The sequence below is a fragment of the Echeneis naucrates genome, chromosome 17 (genome assembly GCF_900963305.1).
Source record: "Echeneis naucrates chromosome 17, fEcheNa1.1, whole genome shotgun sequence".
Taxonomy (NCBI): Eukaryota; Metazoa; Chordata; class Actinopteri; order Carangiformes; family Echeneidae; genus Echeneis; species Echeneis naucrates.
In genome coordinates this window covers 1,301,796-1,325,665 of record NC_042527.1, presented here as the reverse complement: position 1 = coordinate 1,325,665, position 23,870 = coordinate 1,301,796, and the positions used below count along the sequence as shown (strand labels likewise).

At 40.2% G+C, this 23,870-nt stretch overlaps 1 protein-coding gene and 1 long non-coding RNA gene across 2 annotated transcripts; one reads left to right on the top strand and one right to left on the bottom strand.

The window, feature by feature from the left end:
* The first annotated feature begins 1,738 nt into the window (after positions 1 to 1,738).
* Positions 1,739 to 21,830, top strand: LOC115058318 (uncharacterized). The gene is made up of 4 exons (XR_003842048.1): positions 1,739 to 1,791; positions 16,199 to 16,331; positions 19,225 to 19,322; positions 21,457 to 21,830. It is a non-coding gene; the product is annotated as an uncharacterized LOC115058318 (long non-coding RNA).
* Positions 2,910 to 17,128, bottom strand: LOC115058311 (myosin-7-like). The gene is made up of 39 exons (XM_029525645.1): positions 17,078 to 17,128; positions 16,701 to 16,762; positions 16,176 to 16,383; positions 15,357 to 15,500; positions 14,355 to 14,511; positions 14,242 to 14,269; positions 14,042 to 14,147; positions 13,637 to 13,729; positions 13,477 to 13,540; positions 13,265 to 13,363; positions 13,030 to 13,133; positions 12,748 to 12,886; positions 12,555 to 12,673; positions 11,280 to 11,429; positions 11,001 to 11,171; positions 10,600 to 10,909; positions 10,438 to 10,517; positions 10,142 to 10,347; positions 9,934 to 10,057; positions 9,711 to 9,847; positions 9,362 to 9,617; positions 9,035 to 9,277; positions 8,770 to 8,946; positions 8,531 to 8,676; positions 8,366 to 8,456; positions 7,898 to 8,287; positions 6,805 to 6,931; positions 6,605 to 6,723; positions 6,289 to 6,485; positions 6,028 to 6,211; positions 5,783 to 5,948; positions 5,569 to 5,693; positions 4,557 to 4,865; positions 4,267 to 4,470; positions 3,880 to 4,176; positions 3,691 to 3,795; positions 3,511 to 3,606; positions 3,291 to 3,425; positions 2,910 to 3,040 (listed from the first exon to the last, which is right to left on the bottom strand). The coding sequence occupies exons 3-39, from the start codon at positions 16,374 to 16,376 to the stop codon at positions 3,020 to 3,022; spliced, it is 5,820 nt and encodes a 1,939-aa protein (XP_029381505.1). The 5' UTR covers positions 16,377 to 16,383; positions 16,701 to 16,762; positions 17,078 to 17,128; the 3' UTR covers positions 2,910 to 3,019.
* Positions 21,831 to 23,870: the final 2,040 nt, after the last annotated feature.

Genomic DNA, 23,870 nt, shown 5'->3' with positions numbered 1-23,870 from the left:
ACCTGGCCTCTCAGTCCTGTTGTGAAGGCATTGTGTATTTGAGGACAAAGATAACTGTGTGACATTCCTGTGGAGAAGCCTGAAATGATTGAGGAAAACTGTCACAGGGGCTTTCAGGATCTTGCCATCTTCATCTCAGCTGTTGCAGATGATGGCCCTGCATTGTCTTCTGTCCCATATAAATGGACTCACTGAAAGGTATCTTCCACAATCCATCAAATTTGAAAGATATATTTAAAATGACAGTCATATGAGATGTTTGGGTCTACTCCATCAGCAAACGATGGCATCTTAAAAGCTTTTCTCCACGAGCAGTCCACCCTGCTGCTGTTACTCATTGATACTTTGTTGACTTCAGTGTTACTGATCTAGCCTACTATTCAATATAGAAATACCAAAAATAATTTTGAATTTAGAACATAGCCATAAAATCAATACAATATATACTTTCTCATTACATATAGCAAATACAATGTACAGCAACTCCTCAGCAGCAGTAAATGCAGGCCCTTCAAAGGTCAAGAGATAAAAGGAAGGTCAACAGCTGCTGACAAGTGCTGAGATTATTTCCATTCTGATAACTTCCCAGCCCTGTTACTGACAGCCAGTGTCAGGGTGCCAAGTGGAAGTGAGAGATTCCATACCCTTGCGAAAGACCAAGTGAAGATAAGCTTGACCTTACAAACGCCAACTCATTAAATGAAAAATGATACAAACTGTTTGTTTATGTCACAACAAATAATAAATTACATAATACATAAAAGTAGGTAAGGTATATTTATGGGAATTACATTGTTGTATCTAAGGTAACTTAAAGTTTTTACCATTTATAAAACAAATGTACAGTAAAGCTTTCTACTTATTTTAATGACACACAATAAAAATGTTATTTTGTTCTTTTTTCTATTTCAATAAAGCATTTGCAAAGAATCAGGAGGGAAAGTTTCCTGATTCTCCAAAATTGGTGCTGATGCAGCAAATATTTTTAGTGTTATTATCATTATCGTTATTATAATCAAAAGTTACAATAAAAATACATTCAGATTGAGAACAACACTCCAGCTGAGGCTTTAAAATACCCAAGAAATTATGTTCACACTGCTTAACTGTAACTATATACCGGTGTTCGTGTTGGTGTGATTTAAAAGAGAGAGGGCACGGGGTTGGTTGGGTAATCTACTGTACCAAAGCCAACCAAAATCTACATTTTACATTTTACATTTTACATGCGAAGAAATGATGCCGTGGAGCTTCTGCACCATTAGGTTTAGCATGTGACATTATCCTCCCTGGATTTTCTGTTCAAGAGTGTTTTGCGTTCTTCTTGCATTGTTGTTGTTGCTCCTGCTGGAGATAGTTTTAACTGATTGCCTTGTTATTTCACAGATAATTGCCCTGAACTAAGATAAGACCAGAAGTGTCATACAGCATGTCAAATGTCCAATTATAGAGGCAATGATTTGTTCCGTCTTTGGTCAGTTATTTATTACAGCTTTAACTCATATATCCTGTTAATCATGCTGATAATCCTCAGAACATGTTGTGCTACTTGTGGTGTGTGTCTTTGAGCACAGGTGTGAATGTGCTTTCATTAGCTCTGAGGAACCTGCTCGTCACCTCAGGGAGTTGCAGACATGACATGTAATAAGAGAAGAGACAGCACTTTGGAATTTCACACAAAGGGAGTCCTCCTCCTCCTCTGTCCTCCTCCATCCAGTTATTATTTAGTCTCCAGCAGCACCAATGACTGCAACCTTTCACCAGCAGCAAGGCAAAACTCATCACAAACAGGTGAGCTGAGCACTGTTATCTGAGGTGGTACCCTTGGTTCAGCTGCAAACTACTTTCAGGGTTGATAATCCTAGATGACGATCTTTAAAAATACATAGTGCCAATGACATCTAGGAACGTAATTATGTCTAAATGTACCATGAAATATGAGGAAAGTCAACCCACTGTGATTAGTCATTTATTTATGTCAGTATGTGAAATGTGCTTACTGATTCTCTGAAATCCTCCATAGCTCCTTTGAGGTGCAGACAGACTTGGACAGGAATTCAGTGACCAGCTGAAAGTGATTATGTGTGATATTATGGCAGGTCTGAGTATAAGCTCTGGTTTGTTGGTGACCTTGAGACTCGCAGGCTCTTGGGCTTTTTGTAATTCTATTTAAAGAGCAAGAGATTTGATCTATCTCTCTCTCTTTCTAACTCTGACAGCTGGCCTGGTTTTAAACAGTCTCACTGCATTTTACTTATATGAAAAGATAATGGCTGGCTGCTTATTTAAAAAAAGGGACGTGGCAGTATGGCATCAGCTGTCACTGTAATGTCATAAAAATATGAAAGGAATATTGTGTTTCATGCGGCGACCTGCCAACTTACAAGATAAAGTACAGAGCATCTCAGCTCCACTCCCACACTGCTATTCATCGACACTTTTTCCTCCAAAGATCGCTTCTAGTGGCTGACTGGCAAATTGCAAACTAGAGACTTCAAAAAGAGAGGTCAGAAACCATCGGGTGATGTCACACATGGACCTAGGATTTTGATTACGTAACATGATGAAAAACCTAAATATTGTCAGCTGTTCAGTATTATACCTCTTTCAATATGTTTTCAACACCACAACATACATTCAATTAAATATCAGCACCTAGTGGCATTGGTTTCTAGTCTAATATCTGTAAGGTTAGCAGTTACCTGAGTTTGAATACTAAATATATGTAATTGTATGTGTATTAAAGTATTTACTACCTTTTGTAATACCTTAATTCAACATAAATATACCAAAATGTTTTCACTTACACTAGCCCAAAACATGTAATATACTGAAGCTTCACCTGATACAAGATTTGGAAGCCATGATAATAAGCCAATCATAATAAAGAAAGCAAGGATACAATGATGTGCAACAGCTAAATTAGATTTTATTAAGTACTACAGGTGGTGAATAGTGATAGTTGGTGGAGTTCTACAGCAAACAGAAGGGCCAAGTATTTATTGAAGGCTCCAATGCTTCACTCCTCATCAAACCCTTTCTGTTGCAGCCAAGAAAGAAGAAGAGAAACAGGTGTTAGGACATTAGATTAGTCCAGCTCTAGTGCCACAACGCAATTTAAACATTAACAAATTAATTTGGACAGGTATTTTAGATAATTTTGAAGCGTTCTATTTGGCATAACGTAATTTATGCTAATGATTAAATAGGGGGAGTAGTGTAGAGGCCACACGAGGACAGCATGTCAGGGTCAGATGCTGTGTACCCACTGCAGAGTGCATGCTTCTCACCTTTGAGCCCACATCACGGCTCTTGGCACGCAGCTTGTTGACCTGAGACTCAGCGATGTCAGCTCGCTCTTCAGCCTCATCCAGCTCATGCTGCAATTTACGGAACTTGCCAAGATGAACATTAGCCTGTTCCTCCTGGTGAAGTTAAATTAAAGTCAATTATTTTACCTAATTATAAATAGACTGATGCATGATGCACTTAACATGTTTCCACACTTACAGCTTCCTCAGCAGATCTCTTGTAGGCTTTAACTTTCAGCTGCAACTTGTCTACCAGATCTTGGAGTCGGGCAAGATTCTTGCGGTCTTCCTCAGTCTGCGAAAGTCAAGGTGACAAATTTCATTTCATTTCAATTTAATTTAAAAGAAATTAACCATATACAGACTGATGTAAACAGACCTGATAGGTTAGTTCCTTGATGCGGCGTTCGTATTTCCGGATGCCCTTCACAGCTTCGCTGCTTTTCTTCTGCTCCAGCTCTACTTCATTTTCCAGTTCCCTCACCTGGTCAAGGACAAGGTTTGCAAGTAACTTTCCAAATAACTTCCCCTAAACTAAACTACCTCAAACAGCAATAGAAATACTCACCCTGGCCTCAAGCTTCTGCACCTGCTTCTTGCCTCCCTTCATGGCGATTTGCTCAGCTTCATCCAGACGATGCTGCAGGTCTTTAATGGTTTGTTCCATGTTCTTCTTCATGCGCTCCAGGTGAGCACTGGTGTCCTGCTCTTTCTTCAGCTCCTCTGCCATCATGGCAGCATCAGTTATGGCCTTCTTGGCTTTTTCCTCCGCATTTCTGCACTCTTGTACCGCTTCCTCCACTTCAGTTTGAAGCTGGGACGTATCAGCCTCCAGCTTCTTCTTTTGGTTTAGAAGACTGGTATTCTTTTGTTATACAGTTGTGTTACAATTAGACATCAGTTAGTTCACAGAGCTCACAGAGAGCAGTTCAAAAAGTGTCAGTATCTTGCTCACCTGTGAGTGCAGGAGCTGCACCCTCTCATTGACATCTAGTAGCTCTTGCTCAGCAAGTTTCCGACTTCTGTCAGTTTGTTCCAGAGCAGCTCTGAGTTCTTCCAGCTCGGCCTGCAGCAGGTTGTTACGTCTCTCAACAATGGCAATGTTTTCTTTCATGTCATCATTGGCCCGTAGAGCGTCATCAAGTTGGAGCTGGGCATCCTGTCACAGTTTCAAAGCTTTAAGTTACAGAAACATCATATAGACAATGGCAGCAAAAATGGAACTGTGAAGTCCCTCTTTTTTACCTTTAGATGAGCATGAACAGATTTAAGTTGCTTTTGGGCCTCAGCTGCCTGCCTGTTTGCCTGGCTAAGCTGGATCTCCATCTCATTCAGATCTCCCTCCATCTTCTTTTTTAAACGAAGAGCCTCATTCCTGCTGCGAGTCTCTGCTTCAAGAGCGCTCTGGAGGGTATCAACAGTTCTCTGCAGGTTCCTCTTGCTCTGCTCCATCTCCTCATCTTTCTCAGCAATTTTACGCTCCATGTCAGCCTTCACCTGGTTGAACTCAAGCTGGGCTCGTAGAATCTTGCCCTCCTCATGCTCAAGAGAACACTAAAATAGATACAATGGGTTACATGGATTTGGAACTAATTCTCCAAATTACAGCAACTATGCACATACACTCGAGTACTTTAAGATCACTATACAACTACAATTGCATGCTAATATCTAATCAACTAAGCATGTGACAGAAAGGTAATGTAAAAAGAAATCATGCAACATGTATCTGAAGCTGCTAATTTAATAGGATCTCCACGTATCAGTCACTAAATTTCTGCCAAGGCTGGTAGGGCCCAGGTAGGGCCCAACCTATCCTGAGAAGTCCAGGCAGGTGATAATGAAGCTGCTTGAAAAATGTTTCCTTGACACACTACCAATCAATCATGGCATTAAAGGTCCAAAGTGTGATAACTGTTCACGGTGTGAATAGCACAGTCCGTCTTAGCATTGTTGTTGTCCATATTAATTCCTATATGGCCACAGTTTACCATCTAATAACAGCACAAAACAAAAGTAATGTCAAAGTTGTTTCTTGAACAAGTCAGAGTTGAGTGAACCAGGTCCAACTCCAGTTACGAATCTTTGGGATATGGAAGAAACTGAGATTGACAGCATGCAGACATATTGTATAATCATGTCAACATGAAAGAAGAGTCTTAGATAAAAGTTTTGAACATTTTTCCAATCCATGCTATGAACAAGTGAACTTGCTTACAAAGCAAAGTAAAGTGGGAATTCAAAGTATTAGTCTTACCTCAGCTTCCTCAAGGGCTGTCTGAATTTCACTCTTTTCCTGCTCCAGCTGTTTACGAACCTTCTCCAACTCATGTATAGTTTTTCCTCCCTCACCAAGCTGCTCAGTGAGGTCAGAAATCTCCTCTGCGCATGGAAATATTAGTATACCATTGGAATTTGTGGGCACCTACTATGTTCATGGATTATCTGCAAAGACATGTTGACTTTATTACCTTGCAGGTTCTTGTTCTCTCTCTTCATGGTTTCCAGATGGTCGAGAGACTCTTCATAGGAGTTCTTCAGTTTGAAGAGCTCAGTACTCAGAGACCTGGCTTCCTTCTGAGAGCTCTCCAGCTCAGTTTGAGACTCTTCATACTTCTGCTTCCATTCTGCCAAGACCTGAAATATGTGTGCTTACATGTTGTTATACTCCCAATTTGTCATTGAACAGAGCAAAATGACCGCATTTAAATTCTACCTTATCAAAGTTTCTTTGTTTCTTGTCCAGAGCAGCGGCAGCAGCATTAGACCTCTCCACATCCACCATGAGATCTTCAATCTCATTCTGCAGTCGGTGTTTGGTCTTCTCCAGAGACGAACATTTAGCATTCACCGCTTCAACAGCCTCCTCAGCCTCCTGCAGACGCTGAGCCAGCTTTTTCCTAGAATACATTTAAAATTTGTTCAGGGTCTGTTGCTCTTAATCCAGATTGTTGGATTTAAAATAGATTTTACTCACTTAGCCTCCTCCAGTTCCTCAGTCCTCTGGATGGCATCAGTTTCGTACTTAGTTCTCCACTGAGCCACCTCAGAATTGGCCTTTGACATGCTGCGCTGCAGTTCAGCCTTGGCCTCCTGCTCCTCCTCATACTGCTCCCTGAGCAGGTCACAGTCATGACGGGAAGACTGCACTGCGTGGGCTAGAGCATTCTTGGCCTGGATTAATATAGATAATGTGAGAATTTCTCTTGGAGAGGTTAGTTATAACCTCTCCAAGATATATAATTTATATAATTTATAATTATATAAGTTATATAATTTTGTTATATCGATACCTTTATCTCCTCCTCTAGTTGTCTTTTCAGGTCTTCAAGTTGTTGATTGTAAGAAGTCTTCCCTCTGGTCAGCTGAGAAATCAGAGATTCCTTCTCCTCCATTTGTCTTGAAAGTTCACCTATAAACACAGTTTTCAAATTAGGTTTCTTCTAGACCCAAACTGTTCTGTTAAGTGAAGTGAAGTGAATATAACACTAACCATTCTCAGCTTGGAGCTTTGCTCTCTGGGTAGTGACATCATGGAGGGTTCTCTGATATTCCTCACACTTGGTCCTGTATTCATTCATTTGATCCTCCAGTGTTCTGCTGGTTTTCTCCAAGTTCGTCTTGAAAATAAATGTTATAATAATACATTGTGGTAATAGCCTGAAAATGTCTGCTTCCCTAAACATTTGCTTGTATTATTTTAGAAATGCAGAGCATATTCATGTATATTTGAACCGATCCTTGGTAACTGCAAGTGAAGCAGCAACTGGATACATGTTGTGGTTCTTACCTTAGTAAGAACCACAACAATGAGGAAGATATGTACAGTTTGCTGATACAGCCTCACTTTTTTAATATTTAAATGTAATACAAAAAAAAAATGTAAGTAAAACCAACAGGTGAGGATCAGGTGAGTGCCTCTGGCTCATCTGGGGGATGGGGGGTGGGGTTCGAGGTGTGTGAGGTCGGTGGCAGATGCACAGGTGTTGGGGAGGCACTGGGCCCTCCTGCCCCGCTCCGGCGTGCGCTTGCTTGGGTGGTCCAGTGGTGCTTGCCATCACCCACCTGGAACACTGGTGACTGCAGCACGCCACGTGGCTGCGGTGGCTCTCTGGCCTTGGTACCTCACACACTCTTGCATCAGTGCTCTTTCATTCCATCACTATGTACCCTGTCTTTGACTCAGCTCCTCTTTTGGGACACCTTCACCTACCTGGACTCCCATCTCTCCAAAGATCTATACAGACACTGTCTTGACTCTGCGAGGTAACAGGAAAAGCTCAGCATCCTTCACTCCACCAGTTTCTACCAGCACCACCTGCTTCCCTTCCCCTGTCTTCTCAGTGCTTTATTCCCCCCTATATTCACTGAGGTGTAGCACTGCCCTCCCTGCCTCACAAAGTCATTTCATTCAAAGAGCCACAAACTAGCTTCCAGGGAGGGTCTGGTGATGGTCACATACACGCACTAAAATAATATTTAGCTGCAAGACTGTAACTGCATCAATCTCATACAATGTTGACACCCTGTGGTGCTTGGTTCTCCAAGCATGTATATTTGCCTTGATCATCTTCAGACACTCATACCTTAGCCTTTGCCATATGCTCCATAGTGCCAATTACATCATCCAGTTCCAGTCTGAGCTCACTCTTCTCCTTCTCCAGCTTCTGCTTGACTCTCTGCAGGTTGTCGATCTGCTCTCCCAGGTCAGCAACACTGTCGGCTTGTTTCTTTCTGAGCGTGGCAGCAGTGGCTTCATGCTGCAGAGTGGCCTCTTCAAGGTCTCTGCGGAGTTTCTGGAACTCAGCCTCCCTCTTCTTGTTCATCTCAATCTGGACAACTGTTGCTCCTCCAGCCTCCTCCAGCCTCTCACTGATCTCCTCCAGTTCTCTGGACAAGTCTGCTCTCTGCTTCTCCACTTTGGCACGGGCAGCTCGCTCTGCCTCAAGCTCTTCTTCTAGTTCTTCCACACGAGCCTAAAGTCGACACACTTTTTTAATACAGCAATATTTTCGTGAACTGCACACTTACATGAGATCCAGTTTGGCGCTTACCTGCAGCTCCTTTAACTTTTTCTGAAGTTGATTGATTATGGCTTGTTCATCTTCAATTTTTCCATTCAGCTGACTGATTTCAAAGTCTTTCCTACAGAGTTTTCAGTATTAGTTTATGAAAACATGACAGACTATAATACAATTCTAATTAACGTTAAAACTTACTTTTTCAGACGCTCTTCTAACTGCTGCTTGTCATTTTCTAAATCCATTATAGTCTCATGGGTCAACTTCAAGTCTCCTTCAAGCTTCCTTTTGGCTCTCTCAAGATCCATTCGAATCTTCTTCTCTTGCTCAAGAGATCCTTCAAGCTTAATGGAGAATGATAATTATTTTTTTTAACTCTTTAGTGATTACAACAAAGGATATAATCTAAGCAATATGAATATGACATTGATTCCTACATCGTCCACTTGTTGCTCCAGCTTGGCCTTGGCCTTGGTCAGAGAGTTGACTTTGTCTTCTTCACTCTGCAGGTCATCCAGTGTTTGCTGGTGAGCTTCCTGTAAGGCTTTCTTTTCCTTGGTCAACTTGGCAATGATTTCATCCAGTGCAGCCATCTCCTCAACCAGGTTCTTCACCTGTGAATCATTAAAAGTGGCATTATTGGATATTTCCTTCAACTCCTAATCGGTGTTGTGGCAAATGGCTGAAGTTAGTTTCTGGTACCTTGTTCTCGGTGGCATGCTTTTCTTTCTCTACTTTGGCCAGAGTTAACTCTAAGTCATCAATGTCCTTCTTTAACTCAGAGCACTCATCCTCCAGCTTCCTCTTCTTAGCGGTCAGCTCAGCATTGATCTCTTCTTCATCCTCCAGTCTCTCTGTCAGCTCTTTGGCTTTTGCCTCTAGTTGGATTTTGTTTTTTATGAGTCCCTCACATCTTTCTTCAGCATCACATAGATTATCTTGTTCCTGTAATTGTTCAAACAGCACAACATTAAACTTTGCAAGACCAAATTTATGATAATTTCTAATGCAGACAGATCATAAACATACAGTTTGGACTTGGAGCTGCAGGTCATTCTTCTCTTGGAGAAGGGAAACCATTTTCTCCTCTAGTTCCTTCCTACGAGCTTCAGACTTTGCATAAGCCTCTTTAAGCTTCAGGAATTCTTCCTTCATGTTGGCCATCTCCTTTTCTGCCTCAGCAGATCTCAACAAAGGCTTAATTTTAAAGTAGAGCTTCATCCAGGGCCAATTCTTGACCCCCATGAAGGAGCGGACATTCCATTGGATCACCAACAGTGCATCTCTAGAAAATGTTTTTAATAGTCGAAAGTTTACTTTAAATATATTAATTACAAACCACAAGCTGTTGAATTTTTCACGACTAACATCTTGTTACCTGCGCTCAACCATCTTCTGATACTCAATACGAGACAAAAGACCACGGGATCTGGCTTGAATGTTGGTGATGATTTTGGACAAACGCTCATCTCTCATCTCCTCAAGTAAACCCAGCAATCCCGCCTTAAAGAACACCTAAAACAGCAATTTGTTTATTCTTCAATATGTACAGTAATCATTAATCCCTTTTGTTCATTTTTATTAACAACTTTAGGTGAAACCTTTGTGTGTCCAAACTTGTATTGGTTGTGATCGATATCCAGAGATCCAAGAAGTTTCTCAGCTCCTTTTCTGCTGTCAATGAACTGACCATCAGGGATGGCAGCAGGATTCAGAATACGATATCTGGAAAATCAAAAAAGACCTATGAATTATTTTTTTCTTTTTGAAAGATAAACTAATAGAAAAAATGCATATGTGTAGTAATACCTTTGTTTGAAATCGCCGTAGAGGATCCTGTTGGGGAACCCTTTCCTGCAGATCCTGATGCCTTCCAGCACACCGTTGCAGCGCAGCTGGTGCATCACCAGAGGATTCTCCATGGCCCCAGGAGTCTTGGTCTCATTGGGGATGATGCAGCGCACAAAGTGAGGATGAGTCGACCTCAAATTGGTCATCAGCTTGTTCAGGTTCTCCTTAAGTATAATGGAGGTTACATTTACACCCAGTTAAAAGCTTTTATGAACAAAACACAGTACCACGCCCGAGAATGAAAACAGTCATACCCTATGAAGAGCAGACACGGTCTGAAATGATGACCCTTTCTTTTTCTTCTCTTTTTTTCCTTCAGCAGCTTCACCCATAGCTGTTCAGAAAAAAATGCAAAACTGTAAAGATTAATTAAGAAATAGTGCCACATCCAAAGAACAAAATCCACATAATTTTACCTGAATCAGCCCCAGCATAATTTGCAAAGAGGACAGACAACAGCTTGAGGGTTGATTTCTGATACAGTGAAACTACGGTCTCATTCAGAGGGTCCTTGTTCTTCACCAGCCAGTTGTTGATATTGTAATCAACAATCCCAGCGTAGTGAACCAGGGCAAAATGGGCCTCTGGTTTGCCTTTGACAATTCTGGGCTTCTGAAAGTTACTTGATTTCCCCAGATGGTTGTCATAGAGCTTTGCTTTAAAGGTGGTATCAGAGGCTTTGGGGAACATGCACTCCTCTTCAAGGATGGACATGATGCCCATGGGCTAAAAATACCAAAAGAGAGCAATGATAAAATTATGAATTCACATTTTGTAAGTAACACTGATTTATTCATGCAATTCCTCAGTTACTCACCTTTTCAATCAGATCAATACAGGCCTGCAAATCCATTCCAAAGTCTATGAAGGTCCATTCAATGCCCTCTTTCTTGTACTCTTCCTGCTCCAGTACAAACATGTGATGGTTGAAAAACTGTTGCAGTTTTTCATTGGTGAAGTTGATGCACAGCTGCTCAAAGGTGTTGAACTGGAGAGCATGAAGACAAAGCAATAATAAAAAAAAAATCTCCTGATTTTATCTGTGTTATGATTCATATTTTGTTAAAAGAGATATGGTTTATTGTCAATGACTTACTTCAAAGATCTCAAATCCAGCAATGTCAAGCACACCAATAAAGTATTGCCGAGGCTGCTTTGTCTCCAGTGAATGGTTGATTCTTATTACCATCCACAAGAACATCTTTTCATAAACAGCTTTTGATAGAGCTCCAACAGCGTAGTTCACCTGGAGAACAGAAAAATATTCAAAATGCATCCAAAAAAATGTTAACGCACTTTTTTAATGCAAGTTTTAGCCTCTACAATGAAAGCCATGACCAGTAGTTGTCAATCTTTGAGTCCAGTGTCAACCTAGCGATACATCACCTGTTGGTTTTTGAACTTTTTTTTTTTTTTTTTGAAAAAAGTAAAGGCCGGATTTGAGTTCATGTGGAGCTGAGGAAGAACTGAGAGGTAGAGCTGACCTGCTTTGAATTGTATAATTCACTGTGTGTAGAACAGCCTGTCAAGCCATGCCCTTATTCGTACTCATGTTTATAGTCTATATACTGTAAATGGGACCATTATTTAAAAAAAAAAAAATAAATCTACATGTTGATTTGAAGAAGACTTGAGACTACAGACTGAAACCATAAACTCATTAGTAAAGCATTTACTGAGATAATAAATCAAGTGAGAAGTAAAGCCATTTTCACTTAGACTTGGATACTACCTGATTTCTGTTTACAAACAGAGGCATCTTCCCCTGATGGCCATCAGAGTTAATGAAGGTTTGAGGCTCCTCAACATTGGCTTCACTTGTCAGACATTAGTTTAAATGCATTCTAAATGCTGAGTAAGCAAGGAAAAATAATGCAAGAACTCGTGTTTTGTTTTGTTTTTTTCTGTCATAATATAGCCTGTCACTTTGATACATCAATTAAATTTATTAATCTTCTACAGTTTATCCATTTCCTGGTCGCAAGGGTTCTGGAGCCAATCCCAGCTCACACTGGGGGAGGGCGGGGTACACCCTGGGCAGGTCACCAGTCCATCACAGGGCCAACACACAGAGACAGACAGAGACCAACAACCACTCACACTCAGACCTACGGACACTTTAGAGTCACCAGTTAACCCAAACATGATGTCTTTGGATGGTGGGAGGAAATGGGAATGTTGCCACCGCTTGCAGAAAACATCCATATTGTAAAGGGTTCAGATGTGGTCAGCCAAACCCAGTGACAATTTTAAGTGGGCCATTAGTTGGATACGGTTGGGAACCACTGATATACTGTAGCCAGCATAATCTCTTCCTTTGGTGAAGATTTCAATGACAGATGATCTAAGTTACAAGATGACTGCTTCTCACCTGGGCAACATTTTGTCCTTTGGTGACCCATTCATTTCCTACTTTGACTCTGGGGTGACAGAGACCTTTGATGAGGTCAGCAGAATTCAGGCCCATCAGATAGGCAATTTTGTCAGCATCTGAAGGAGAAATAGAGATGCTGTGAAGCGCTGATATTTCCCTGTTCAAGTCTGACAAACAGACCTTCTCTCACCTTCAGTGCCGTCAGCCTCTGCCTGCTCTTCTCTTGGTTTCATCTTGAACTTCATGTTTCCATGATGCATGATGGCACCAGTTAGCTTGTACACAGAGTTCTTTTCCTCTTGAGTAAAGCCCAACACATCAAAGGCATTCTATTGAGGAACACATAAAAAGTATGTATATGGTGTCATTTTGAACTTAGCTGTCTAAGTCATGCTCAATTTAGACAAAATCATTTTGTCATTGTAATCAAACTGAGGTGATTTTTAAAGAGACTAATAAGTGAGAGCCTGACATCTGTTGCCATTAGTTCGTCTGCATCATCAATGGAGGCCACTTGGGTTTCCCCCTGAGAGATGAAGGCATAGTCATAGGGATTATTTGTGATCAACAGCATCTCTGGAGGACACAGACACAAGAGGTTAGGTCAGGTCAGACACATAGATACATAGTCATAATACAAACACATAGACACATAGTCATAATACAAAGTCAGTGGTAGCCTGGTGTTTTTATGGCCATGTACTCACCCAGGAGCTCAGGCAATTTGTTCGACAGAATCTGGTAAAAGATATGATAATCTCTCTCAGCCTTGAGCTGGAAGATCACACGAGATTTCTCTAGAAGATCTGATGGATGACAACACAAGAGAAAGGAGGAGTAAGTTATTATATTTTGTAACTGTATTACATTGTTTGTATCAGTTGTGTAAGTACAGTATCAGAAGCATTTTTGTTCTTACAGGTTTCAATATCAGCAGATGCTACCTTTCCCCTGGTATCAAAATGAATTCTGATGAATTTACCCTGAAATGCAAAAGTTTGTATTTCTGTTTTCGAACAACTAAACACATAAAATTCAGAATGCATGAAATATAAAAATATTATCAAACAGGCACTCACAAATCTGGAGGAGTTATCATTCCTGATGGTCTTTGCATTCCCAAAGGCCTCCAAAGCAGGGTTAGCCTGGATGATCTGATCCTCCAGGGTTCCCTGTTTGAGAGGAGTAGTGTGTTCAAAGTTGTACAAAGAGCCTTTAGCAATTTCTGGTGGAATCAAGTAATATTTTTTCAAGTTTGTGAATGTTTGAAGAACCTCTTAACCTAAAAACTATGTAAAACAGTTGCCATTTTAAGTGAAAACTGAATTTGGATTTGTTACCAATGCACTGAGCAAATCTAGTCCACTTTGGTTTAAAGGACATAAGACCATGTTGCACACCTGTGTTTTATCTAATCTTAGGCAGTTTAGAGCTCAACAGTACCCATCCAACAATTCACACAACTGATAAAACCTATTAATCACCTTGTCTTTGGCATTGGGGTCTTTCTTAACGCTTCCAGCTGCAATACTTGCAAAATACTGAATGACTCTCTTTGTGTTGACAGTCTTCCCTGCACCAGATTCTCCACTGTAATTGCAAAGTCAGTGATTAACACTTGGAGTGTCATAATGTAGAATAATAGTTTATCTCTTAGTGTAAAATGTCAAAGAAAATTACATACGTGATCAGGATTGACTGGTTCTCACGGTCTACGAAAAAAATCAAAAAGTATAAATCATTCTAATAACATGCAATAAAAGTTGCCTAAACAGTAACCTTTTTTTCAGTCTGTACCTGACAGCATGTATTGGTAGGCGTTGTCAGAGATGGAGAAGATATGAGGAGGAGCTTCACTCCTCTTCTTTCCTCTGTAGGCAAGAACCACCTCTTGGTTGTAGACTGGCAGCCACTTGTAGGGGTTGACAGTCACACAGAACAGCCCAGAGTAGGTCTGACGAGTAGAGTCATGTTAGCATGTTTCACCATGACATCAGTTTGTTTTGTTTTTTTAATAATTAAACATAGTTTGTAATTAAATGCACTACACACGAGAGTACAGCAACTAAAGACAAGCACTTCACAAAATAGAAATAAGAAGCATATATTTCTGTGTAATGTTAACATAAAACGATAATAATGAAGGTTTTCAGACACAACAATGTTTTATGAATGCTTTTAATGTAAGTAATGATGCTGACTATCTGGTCTGACCAGGTAAACTGATCCATAGTCTGGGAGCTCTGACCGGTTATCCTTGGTCACAAGCCAAGACTTGGGTATATCCAACAGAGCTCCATCCAGCGCATTCAGCAAACATTTTCATAACTTCACTTTCAAGCAATTGGCACTGTAGTAGGTAGTGCAAATTTGTGTGTACTGGAAATAAGTAAGGGTTAGGGTTAGGGGTAGAGCCCAGACTGAATCCATGTGCACATGCACAAAGTACAATAGTAGGTCAACGCGTGTATGTCGGTCACAGATAGGAATGGTCATATTTTGGCAGGTTTTTTGAGTTGAAGAAGCATGGCTGGACAGCATTCTTCACTTGTGAATCTGCATCGAAAAGAATAAGATTTCTGTCCCATTGCTTCATGAGTATGTTGGACCAAATAATAAAAAAAAAAAAATAATAGAAAATTTAACCTGGAGACATTTTGTAAAAATGTTGTTTCAATCACGTCTAGATTTTGGCATGAGCATCATTGAACGCAGTTTGGGTTTGGAGGATCGATCTTTTAGAAATTATTCTTAGAGTAGCAGGCAGTTGTTAATTGGTTAGTGGCTTGACCTACTCACATAGATCATCCAGGCCGCATAACGCTCTTTCAGGTTAAACAGTACAGCTGGTTCATGGAGGAAGGTCAGCATAGCCATGTCCTCAATCTTGTCAAACTTTGGAGGATTCTGCGGCAAGATCTCAGAATCTTTGACGGTCACAGTCTGAGGCAAATCAGTGTTTTCTGATTAATATGTAATAATTAAAATGATAAGCATGATAAGCACATATAGAGAGAACATTATTCCTGTCAACATTATATCAGTGTAGCATTACAAAGCACTGCCAATGAGTCTTATTGCCAGATGGCAGCAATGCCTCAGTGCATCACTCAGCTGCTTGATGTCACGACTGCAGATGCTTTAGTTGCAGCAGCTCTTCAGGTCCCATTTGAACTTGTATTCACACTCACTCAAGGATACATGGTTAAAATCATACACAGATTTACACTCAGATTAACACTTGCTACTGGTCAAGGACTCACACACAGATTCATAATGTGATCAACTGTGTTTTTTGTGCTGCTCTATTTAACATAGAGTTACTCTGATAATGAAAAACTAAATGGATTAGGTTATTTTTCTGGCATAAATAATTCTTAAATGCACTAAAATTGAAGAAGAATTTACTGTTTATACCTTGATATGCTGGCCAGGCCAATACGGTAACTACATTTATTTGACTTCCTTTTTGTTTGTGAATAAGCAAATTCATACTATACATCTATTTTGAATTTTAATCACTTCATATTAACAAACTTTTTCACAGTCTGCCAGGCCAAATGTAATCGCATGTGCTGACAATGTTACAAGGAAAATCACCAAATGTTAACAACTGACCTTCCCATGCTGTGTCTCTACAGTGACTTTGCCTCCTTCTCGACTGGTAATGGTTCCCCTCACAAACTCTTCCACAGGATCCGGGACAAAGCATTCCTTCTTGATGTCAAAGGGACGCATGGATGCCTCCATACGTTCTCTGTCAGACTTCCTCAGGTATGAGGCAGCTGCCCCAAACACAGCCATCTCTGCATCCCCCATGGCTGCACTGATGTACAATGATGAAATGAGGATTAATCCTTTCTTCAGCCTTTAGCTGACACTTTGTCATCACATGAGCACTATGAAAGGAATTATTTTCTCACTTCCTTTCCTCTTTTCCTTTTATACCTGGAATGTATTTGTTTGAAGGATTTTCCTTCAGTGATGGATACAGTTTAGCTAATTATTTACCTAAACAGTCTTTATTTTAAAGTATCCATGGGCTCTTATATGTACTGACAAGCTCCAGAATGACAGAGCCACATTATAGCATTCTTTCCTCCATGATATGAACTGCTGAGACATCAGGAATGGAAGATTTACCTGTGCGTTTAGCTGAGATGTCAGTTAAGATCAGGCTGCAGAGACTAAATCCAGTGATCCACCTTCAGAAATATAATTCAAAGGTCATCGCAAATGTCGGAATTAGCGCCACATCAGCCTATTTTTTCAGGATAATTTGTCAAAGTTTAACTTCAGGAAAACGTTTAATGAATTTTAATGACATACATATTTTTTAAACATGTAAGACACCCCTGTGTTAAGTTTGTTTTAAAAAATGTTCCATCACAGTATTTCTTTCATTTGTCAAATTATATCAATTTAAAAAAGAAAATACCTTCAGTTTAGGTGTCTATAATCATTTGCAATCATCTGTAATCAATACAAAATACAAAATACAATCAGTTGTACAGACTTACAGAGGCCAGGTGAAGAAGAGGCAGCTGCTAGACCTGCAGGGTAGACAGGGATACAATATATAACCCCAGATAACCCTGCCTTACAAGGCCAAGGGCACCACCCTGACCTGATGACTAATACACACACACACACACACACACACTAAAAGGTACACTAGTAGCACACATATTCATATTCACATGCCCAAAACACAGACACACAGACACACACACACACACACACACACACACACACACACACTGGTTATCGCCATCACTTCCATCATGGCAGGGCTCTATGGTTCTCATGATGTCTGGCTGCCCTCTCCCTTTGTTTGTCTCTGCCTCTCAAGTCCAAATAATGTGATTTTACTGGAGCAGTGCCAGGAACTTTCTCCAGCATAACTTGCCCATGACTCACATATTATAAACTCTTCTATCTTTAATTCCACAACACTTTTTTCTATCTCATGTGCTAAATTCTTTTCCCAAGTGAGCGCTGGTTGTCAACAGAAACCAGATTCCATTCATTTCCTTTAAAGAGGGGCAAAGAAGGGCAGGAAACATATTCCTTTTTTCATTGATTCTTTGGTCAAAAGCAAATGGATATGTTTTTGTCATTCATTGCTGTTATTTCCAGTTAGGGTCGGCTGCCCACTAATAGACACATTCAGTAGTATGTGGCCAGCTCTCATCGTTATAGTCTGGATAAGGAAAGTATTTCCTAGAAATAGCTGGCTAGTAAATAGGATACTTGTCACTTTCTATTACAGTAATTAATGGCAACTGTTAACAAAATACCGTATTTTGCAGACCATAAGGCACAATATCAATGAATGGGTCTGTTTTCATACATAAGGCACATGATAAAACATATATAAAGTGAAGCAAAACAGTCAGGTAAGTCAAACTGATTATAATTGGATTATGATATGGATTTGAAAATTGGGTTTACGTTAAAAACCTAACGTTGGCTTGACGTCTAATTGCAGTAAGGTAACACTGACTAAATGTTGGATGATGGTTGTTCCCAGCACTATATAATTAGTTATCTAACGTTGTCTGAAGTTCAACCCACATCCAACCAAGGACCAACGTTAACACAACGTCCCTGTGTCAGCTGAATGCTCCCACAATCTATCAAGTGGAGCACTAAAACATTCTGACAGATTTGTGAGCGCAGTGTACCACATCAAGTTGGTTCGAGGTCAGTAAGCACAACAAGGATTCATGCATAAGACGCACTGCCAATTTTGGAGAAAATGTAAGGATTTTAAGTGCACCTTATAGTGCAGAATTACAGTACTATAACAGTACAACAGTACTATACTATAACAATGGTAATAATGTTGTCTTAAACCATCTTATGCTTGTTGGGTTGCTTGAGGACTGGAGCCAGTTCCAGCTGATATAGTGAGCTAACCAAGCATGGAGATCAACCCTAACCTAGGTCACCTTGAATTCAGTTCACCTTTATACTAATTGTTGAATAAGTTTGTGATCTCATCTGCAATAATTGCAGTTGCCCAGGATAACATTGTGACATCGGATCTTATCTGTTTCTGTACTACCATGGACTCAATCACAGTGGCAGGTCCCTGTCTTACAGTCTACATCACTTTAGGAGCCCATTGTTTTCCAAAAAAATCCCCCTCCCTGATCTCAGTGTCATTCACCATCTTCATATTTACTTCTAATGGTGGATTTAACAGGATTTGCTCCAGCTCCAGCCATAGGCAAACCAAGTCAACAAGCAAAATACTTTCTATTCATAAACTTGTTTCCTGCTGCATTCATAACGATCCATAACGATTCATCAACTGCTTCTGGTTACAGGTTATGTAATGTTTCATCTACATATCACAAATTTATGTGCTCAATTTATCCTGAAGACTGCCATGAAGCAAACCTTCATTACAAGCTGCAATTAACATCACTCGATCAATGCAGTCTGATTACAAAAGACTTTGTTTTAGGTTACCTCCTCATCATCTGTTGGGACTGTGGCCTTCAAGCACCCACTGCCTTATTATTTCGTAATGGTTCATTTATCCAGTTGAACAGACTGTCCTACATTAACAATATGACAATCTTAAATTTGTTTCAGAATGTCTGCACATTTATTATAACTATATTTTCATTCATTCATTTGATTTCTTTCCCATCAGATTCCACCAGCAATGCTGTGGCCAGTTGAAAAGAACAGACTCCAGGGTTTAAATATTCCTCCAGCTGGGATTTGTGGGTATCACCATAAATTTTAATGGTATGATATCTTCACTCTGGCAGGAGAAGTTAAGCAATATCAATGAAATATCCTAGTCCATGCCATCTTGCCAGTCAAACCTGTGTGCTAACTAAAATGCTTGATGATTGCACGATGAAGGCTGTGCCTCAGATCTGAGGTTGGCTTATTGCTTGTGGATACTTTAGCAAGAATGAGAGTAGGATTTTTTGTTGATGCAGTCTTGTCTTATGGGTTCAGTCTGTGCCTCATTTCATATCATCCTTTAGGAGTTGGCCCATTTTTTAAAGAAAAAAAAAAATCACCATTTCCATAATTCAGGAATTCAGTTTCACAAGGGATACCCTGAGGAATTTAATCTGATGTTCTCCAGTCTGTTTAGTAATCCAACAATCAGATCAAACTCTGTCTTTACAAGATAAATGTCAAAATCTTAAATAGAGCATCTAAATTCATATTATATATTGTCATTATTGCACTTTTTGCAACTTTCTACTGCTCAACAGATGCAGGGCTTCCACATTCATGCTATTTTGTATCTTTCCTGACTGAGATAAATCAAATGAGCTTTCTTAATGTACGGGAGGTATTGGATATGTAGAAGAAGCAGAGGGATACAATGTGTTCAAAATAGCCACAGGAGTAGTTTACCCATACCCCAGATACATGGTGCATACCAAAGAACAATGCAATCCTGTCACAATCTCACGTTTTTGTTGGAAAGTAATGGTCAAATCACTGACATAAATTATTCCCTAAAAGCCTGAGTGCCACAGGAAGCTAGAAGTTGCTATGCTTGGTAGCAAACAGCTGCTCCTATCACATGCCACTAAACTGATTTGGTCGTCTATTTAAAGGCCTTCACCTGCTTTAGTCGTGTTCTGTTTGTAAGTCGAAGGGAGGGTTGTTGCTTCTCAGTTTAATCCCACAGGGGTAGAGCACAGTGCCTGCACATTATAAAACTGGAGTCATCATTACTCTTATAAATTATTGCAGCATGGAAACGCTTGTGCAGCCAAACTGGTGAAAGAACGAAATACTGAGTTGAGATTGATATTCACATCCATGTGCAGAGCGGTTCCAGTAGAGGTAGTTTAAATTATTGCCTGCTCTATGAAGGGGCTTTTACATGAGGATGCTGCATACTGGCACTCAGATCACGTCTCTCTTTATAACAGAGGGGACAAATGACTATGTTGTGATGAATGACTGTGAATTAATGCCTGCCACACCTCAGCCAAGCTTTAGGTCTGTTGTATACACTGTGGGCTGGTCATGTTACGTGTGGTTTGTATCCTGTCAGCAAATCCTACAACCATATCAGTGGCAACTCAATCATGACTTCCTGCATCGTGCCTGTGGGCCAATGGAATACAGCTGACACACACATGGATAGAGACGTACATTTACTATTATTATTAGCTGGCTCAAATTTCAGTTCACACACATTAACATAGTTATCTTAACATTAAAACAGTAACAAGTTCACTGTTCAATTTTCTATTTTCTAGCTTGTTCAGCATTTCGGACATTGTTCCCCTAAAACACTATCAGTTGAAACTAAAGAGCACTGACATAAAGAGGAAAAGTAGTTAGAACTAGGGTGTTTTTGATTATATCCTAAAATCGTAATCTGAATAATGCTGTGTTCAGGTTTGATGTTTTAATATGGTCATGTGAGTTCTTTGTCCATTGCAGAAGTATTGAGGAAGTCCACTCCTCAATACTGATACCTCTGTCCATAAAAAGCTGCACTAATCATTGTTCTCTCATCATGTTGGTATTAGGCATGTTTATTAATACTCTGAGAGAGATGGGTATTAATAAACATTGTGTTTGAAACCCTCAGGCAACACAGTGTTTGAGCCTGTTTACTGATCCCACTAGAAGTGGCACTTTAGGTCTGATAGCAGCCCAGGAGATAAGAGCTCTCTCCAATCATGCACAGACATTGTGATGGGGAAAAACAAACATAGGAGGTTTCGGGCTAATCACCTTTGGGATAAATGACTTTCACTTTGTTTTGATGAACGACCTCTAATTGTCAGGGATATATCAATCACATTAATAATCCACAGTAATATTTAAGTATTTTACGATTGTTCCCATTGCCCAGTAAAGTCAACGCTCAGATCTGTTTTTCTGTGTTTGGTAGGAATGAACCCAGGATCTCCACCTCATCCAATCACATCCCCCCATGTCCCTCCTGTTTGGCTCCGCTCTTTGGAACCTTTTCAGCAGCAGCACATAGCCGAACAGATTAGGCAGGCAGCTGTTTCTGCCGTCAGTTTTATGGTGGATTACAGATGAGGTTTTACAGCTGACAGTTGCCCTGGCTGCTGGATACCACACAGATGCCAGGCCCTTCAACAGAGCCAAACTGGGAGAAGCAGCACAACAAGCTTCATTTAGGAATATCACAAACCAAATTAAGTGAATTATTACGATGAGAAAACTAAATTTCATGAAATGTATGTCATTTATTATTTATGTGAAACTATGCAGCATGACAGTAATTAACCAAAGTTAGTGTTAGTGAACAGATAAAATATTGGTGAAGTAAACATTAAAATAAAACAAATAATCAGATGTTGATTTGCATGTTTTTTCTTTTTAATAAATGGTATTCCGTATGAGCTAATTTGTGGGGTTTTACAGCCCAAAACATCTGTGGTTCTTGTTCACACTCACCAACTGAATTGAAGCTGAAATGCTCTGATAAACCCATTGTTCAGCACCAGACCAAAAGCACACAGAGCTCAAACCAAAAATCTAATCAAATTTATTTATTTATTAATTTTTTTTTTTTCCTTCTTTCCTTGTCCGGGGTAAAACACCAAGTCAGCTTTGGTCACAGTTTTAAGCGGTTTTCCTGATGCAGCCCTCCATTTATCTGGGCTTTTGGCTGGGGCTCCTTGTCAGGGAATTGAACCCCAGCTTCCCATATACCAAGCAGGTATACCCACCATTATACAAACAAGGCAAATCAAATTTATTCATATAATGCAAAATCATAACATCATGGCAAGTATCAAGTTATATCAAGGCACTTTACACATAGAGCAGGTCTAGACCAAATCTGTATGGAGTTGTTAAAGAGACCCAACAAATCCCTCCAAAAGTAAGCACTTGTTGACAGTGGCAAGGAAAAACTTCATTTCGGAGGCAGAAACCTCAGGCAGAACCAGCTTGTGGGGGTGGGGCATCTACCTCAACCAATTGGGTTAAAAGTGAGAGAGCATGAAGGAGACGAAAGAGTTTGGGTGTTGAATGCAATCAAAATATACTGATGTAAGTAGTGATTGAGGCTTGGTAACAGTAAGGACCTGATCTACTAAAGGTTTGCTCATATAAAAATGTGTGTAAACTTGATGTCACTCGCAAAAAAACGTGCAAGCTGATCTACTAAGGGTGCGCACTGAGGACTGCGTCTTTGAAGTGAGCAAAATGACACGCGCTGTCCATTTATCACCTTGGCCTTAATCAATATGGAATATAGGGCCTTTCTGCCCAGGTGAGCAAAATACTGGGAGGAGAAAATGCAGACAAGAAATATTAGCACACGCACTACAATTACCTTAAAGTAATTGCGGGAATTATGATTACGTCTGGGTTAGTGTTAGGGTTAAGGGTTAGGCTGGTGAAAATCATCCCGGCTTTACACATAATGGCTGCTGTCAATGTCGCCAGGAGGAGAAACAGGAACAATGAACGCAGTCGCAGAGAACAGATTTTTCTCGTTTGCGTCAGTATATTTGGGATGACAGAAGAAAACATTATTCAGACATATCACTGAGCTTGTGTGCTGCCACTCATGAAACATGCAGGTGACTCCAGAGGAGTCATAACTAACGTTGTGACAAAATAGTAGAGTAAAAGAGTATGGTGATGGCAGGCTGTTGGGTGAGTAGTTTCTATATACTCTGCACTATATCATTGAACAAAATTAAACCTTGTATTTTCATATGTTTCAGAGGTGACAGTGCATATCCCCTCCATCCCTTCCTCCTGACTCTGATACTCAACCCTACCGCTCCAGGAGAGAATGGATACAATGTGGCCCACATACGCACACAGAACATAATGGAGCGCACGTTTGGGGTGCTGAAAAGCCGGTTCAGATGTTTATTTGCCTCTTCTACAAGCACTTCCAATTCAGCTGAATCAACTTTCAATTTGAGCTTTCGCTCTTCCTCCATACTCGCCATGATGGAAAAGGTGGCAGCATGCAAACTCTGCTGTTTGCACCTGTGGTCACTTTGGCGATTTCTCGAAGTAGATCACCCGCAAAACGCACGTAAACCAAGCGTGCAAAATCTTAACAGTATTACCAGGACAATTTAGCGCCCCTTATCTAGGATCTTAGTAGGTCAGGCCCTAAATGTGCATAAGAAAATAGAAAATAGCTTTTTAGCAGGAGAAGTTACAATGAGAGTTGCTTAGTAGTGTCTAATGATAACTATTAGTAACTCTTGCAGCAGCAGGTACTGAGCAGGAACATTTAGGAATAATGAATCAGCACCCATAGGATGGAGACAGGACAAAAACACAGACTACAGAAAGAGACAA

Bases quoted from the DNA above. Each gene is read 5' to 3' on its own strand.
- LOC115058311 (XM_029525645.1), bottom strand. From the start codon at position 16,376: ATGGGGGATGCAGAGATGGCTGTGTTTGGGGCAGCTGCCTCATACCTG. The intron at 14,270-14,354 runs GTACAGACTGAA...TTTTTTTCGTAG, and splicing joins CTACCAATACATGCTGTCAG to ACCGTGAGAACCAGTCAATC. The intron at 11,430-12,554 runs GTGAGAAGCAGT...TCTGTTCTCCAG, and splicing joins AAGGACAAAATGTTGCCCAG to GTGAACTACGCTGTTGGAGC.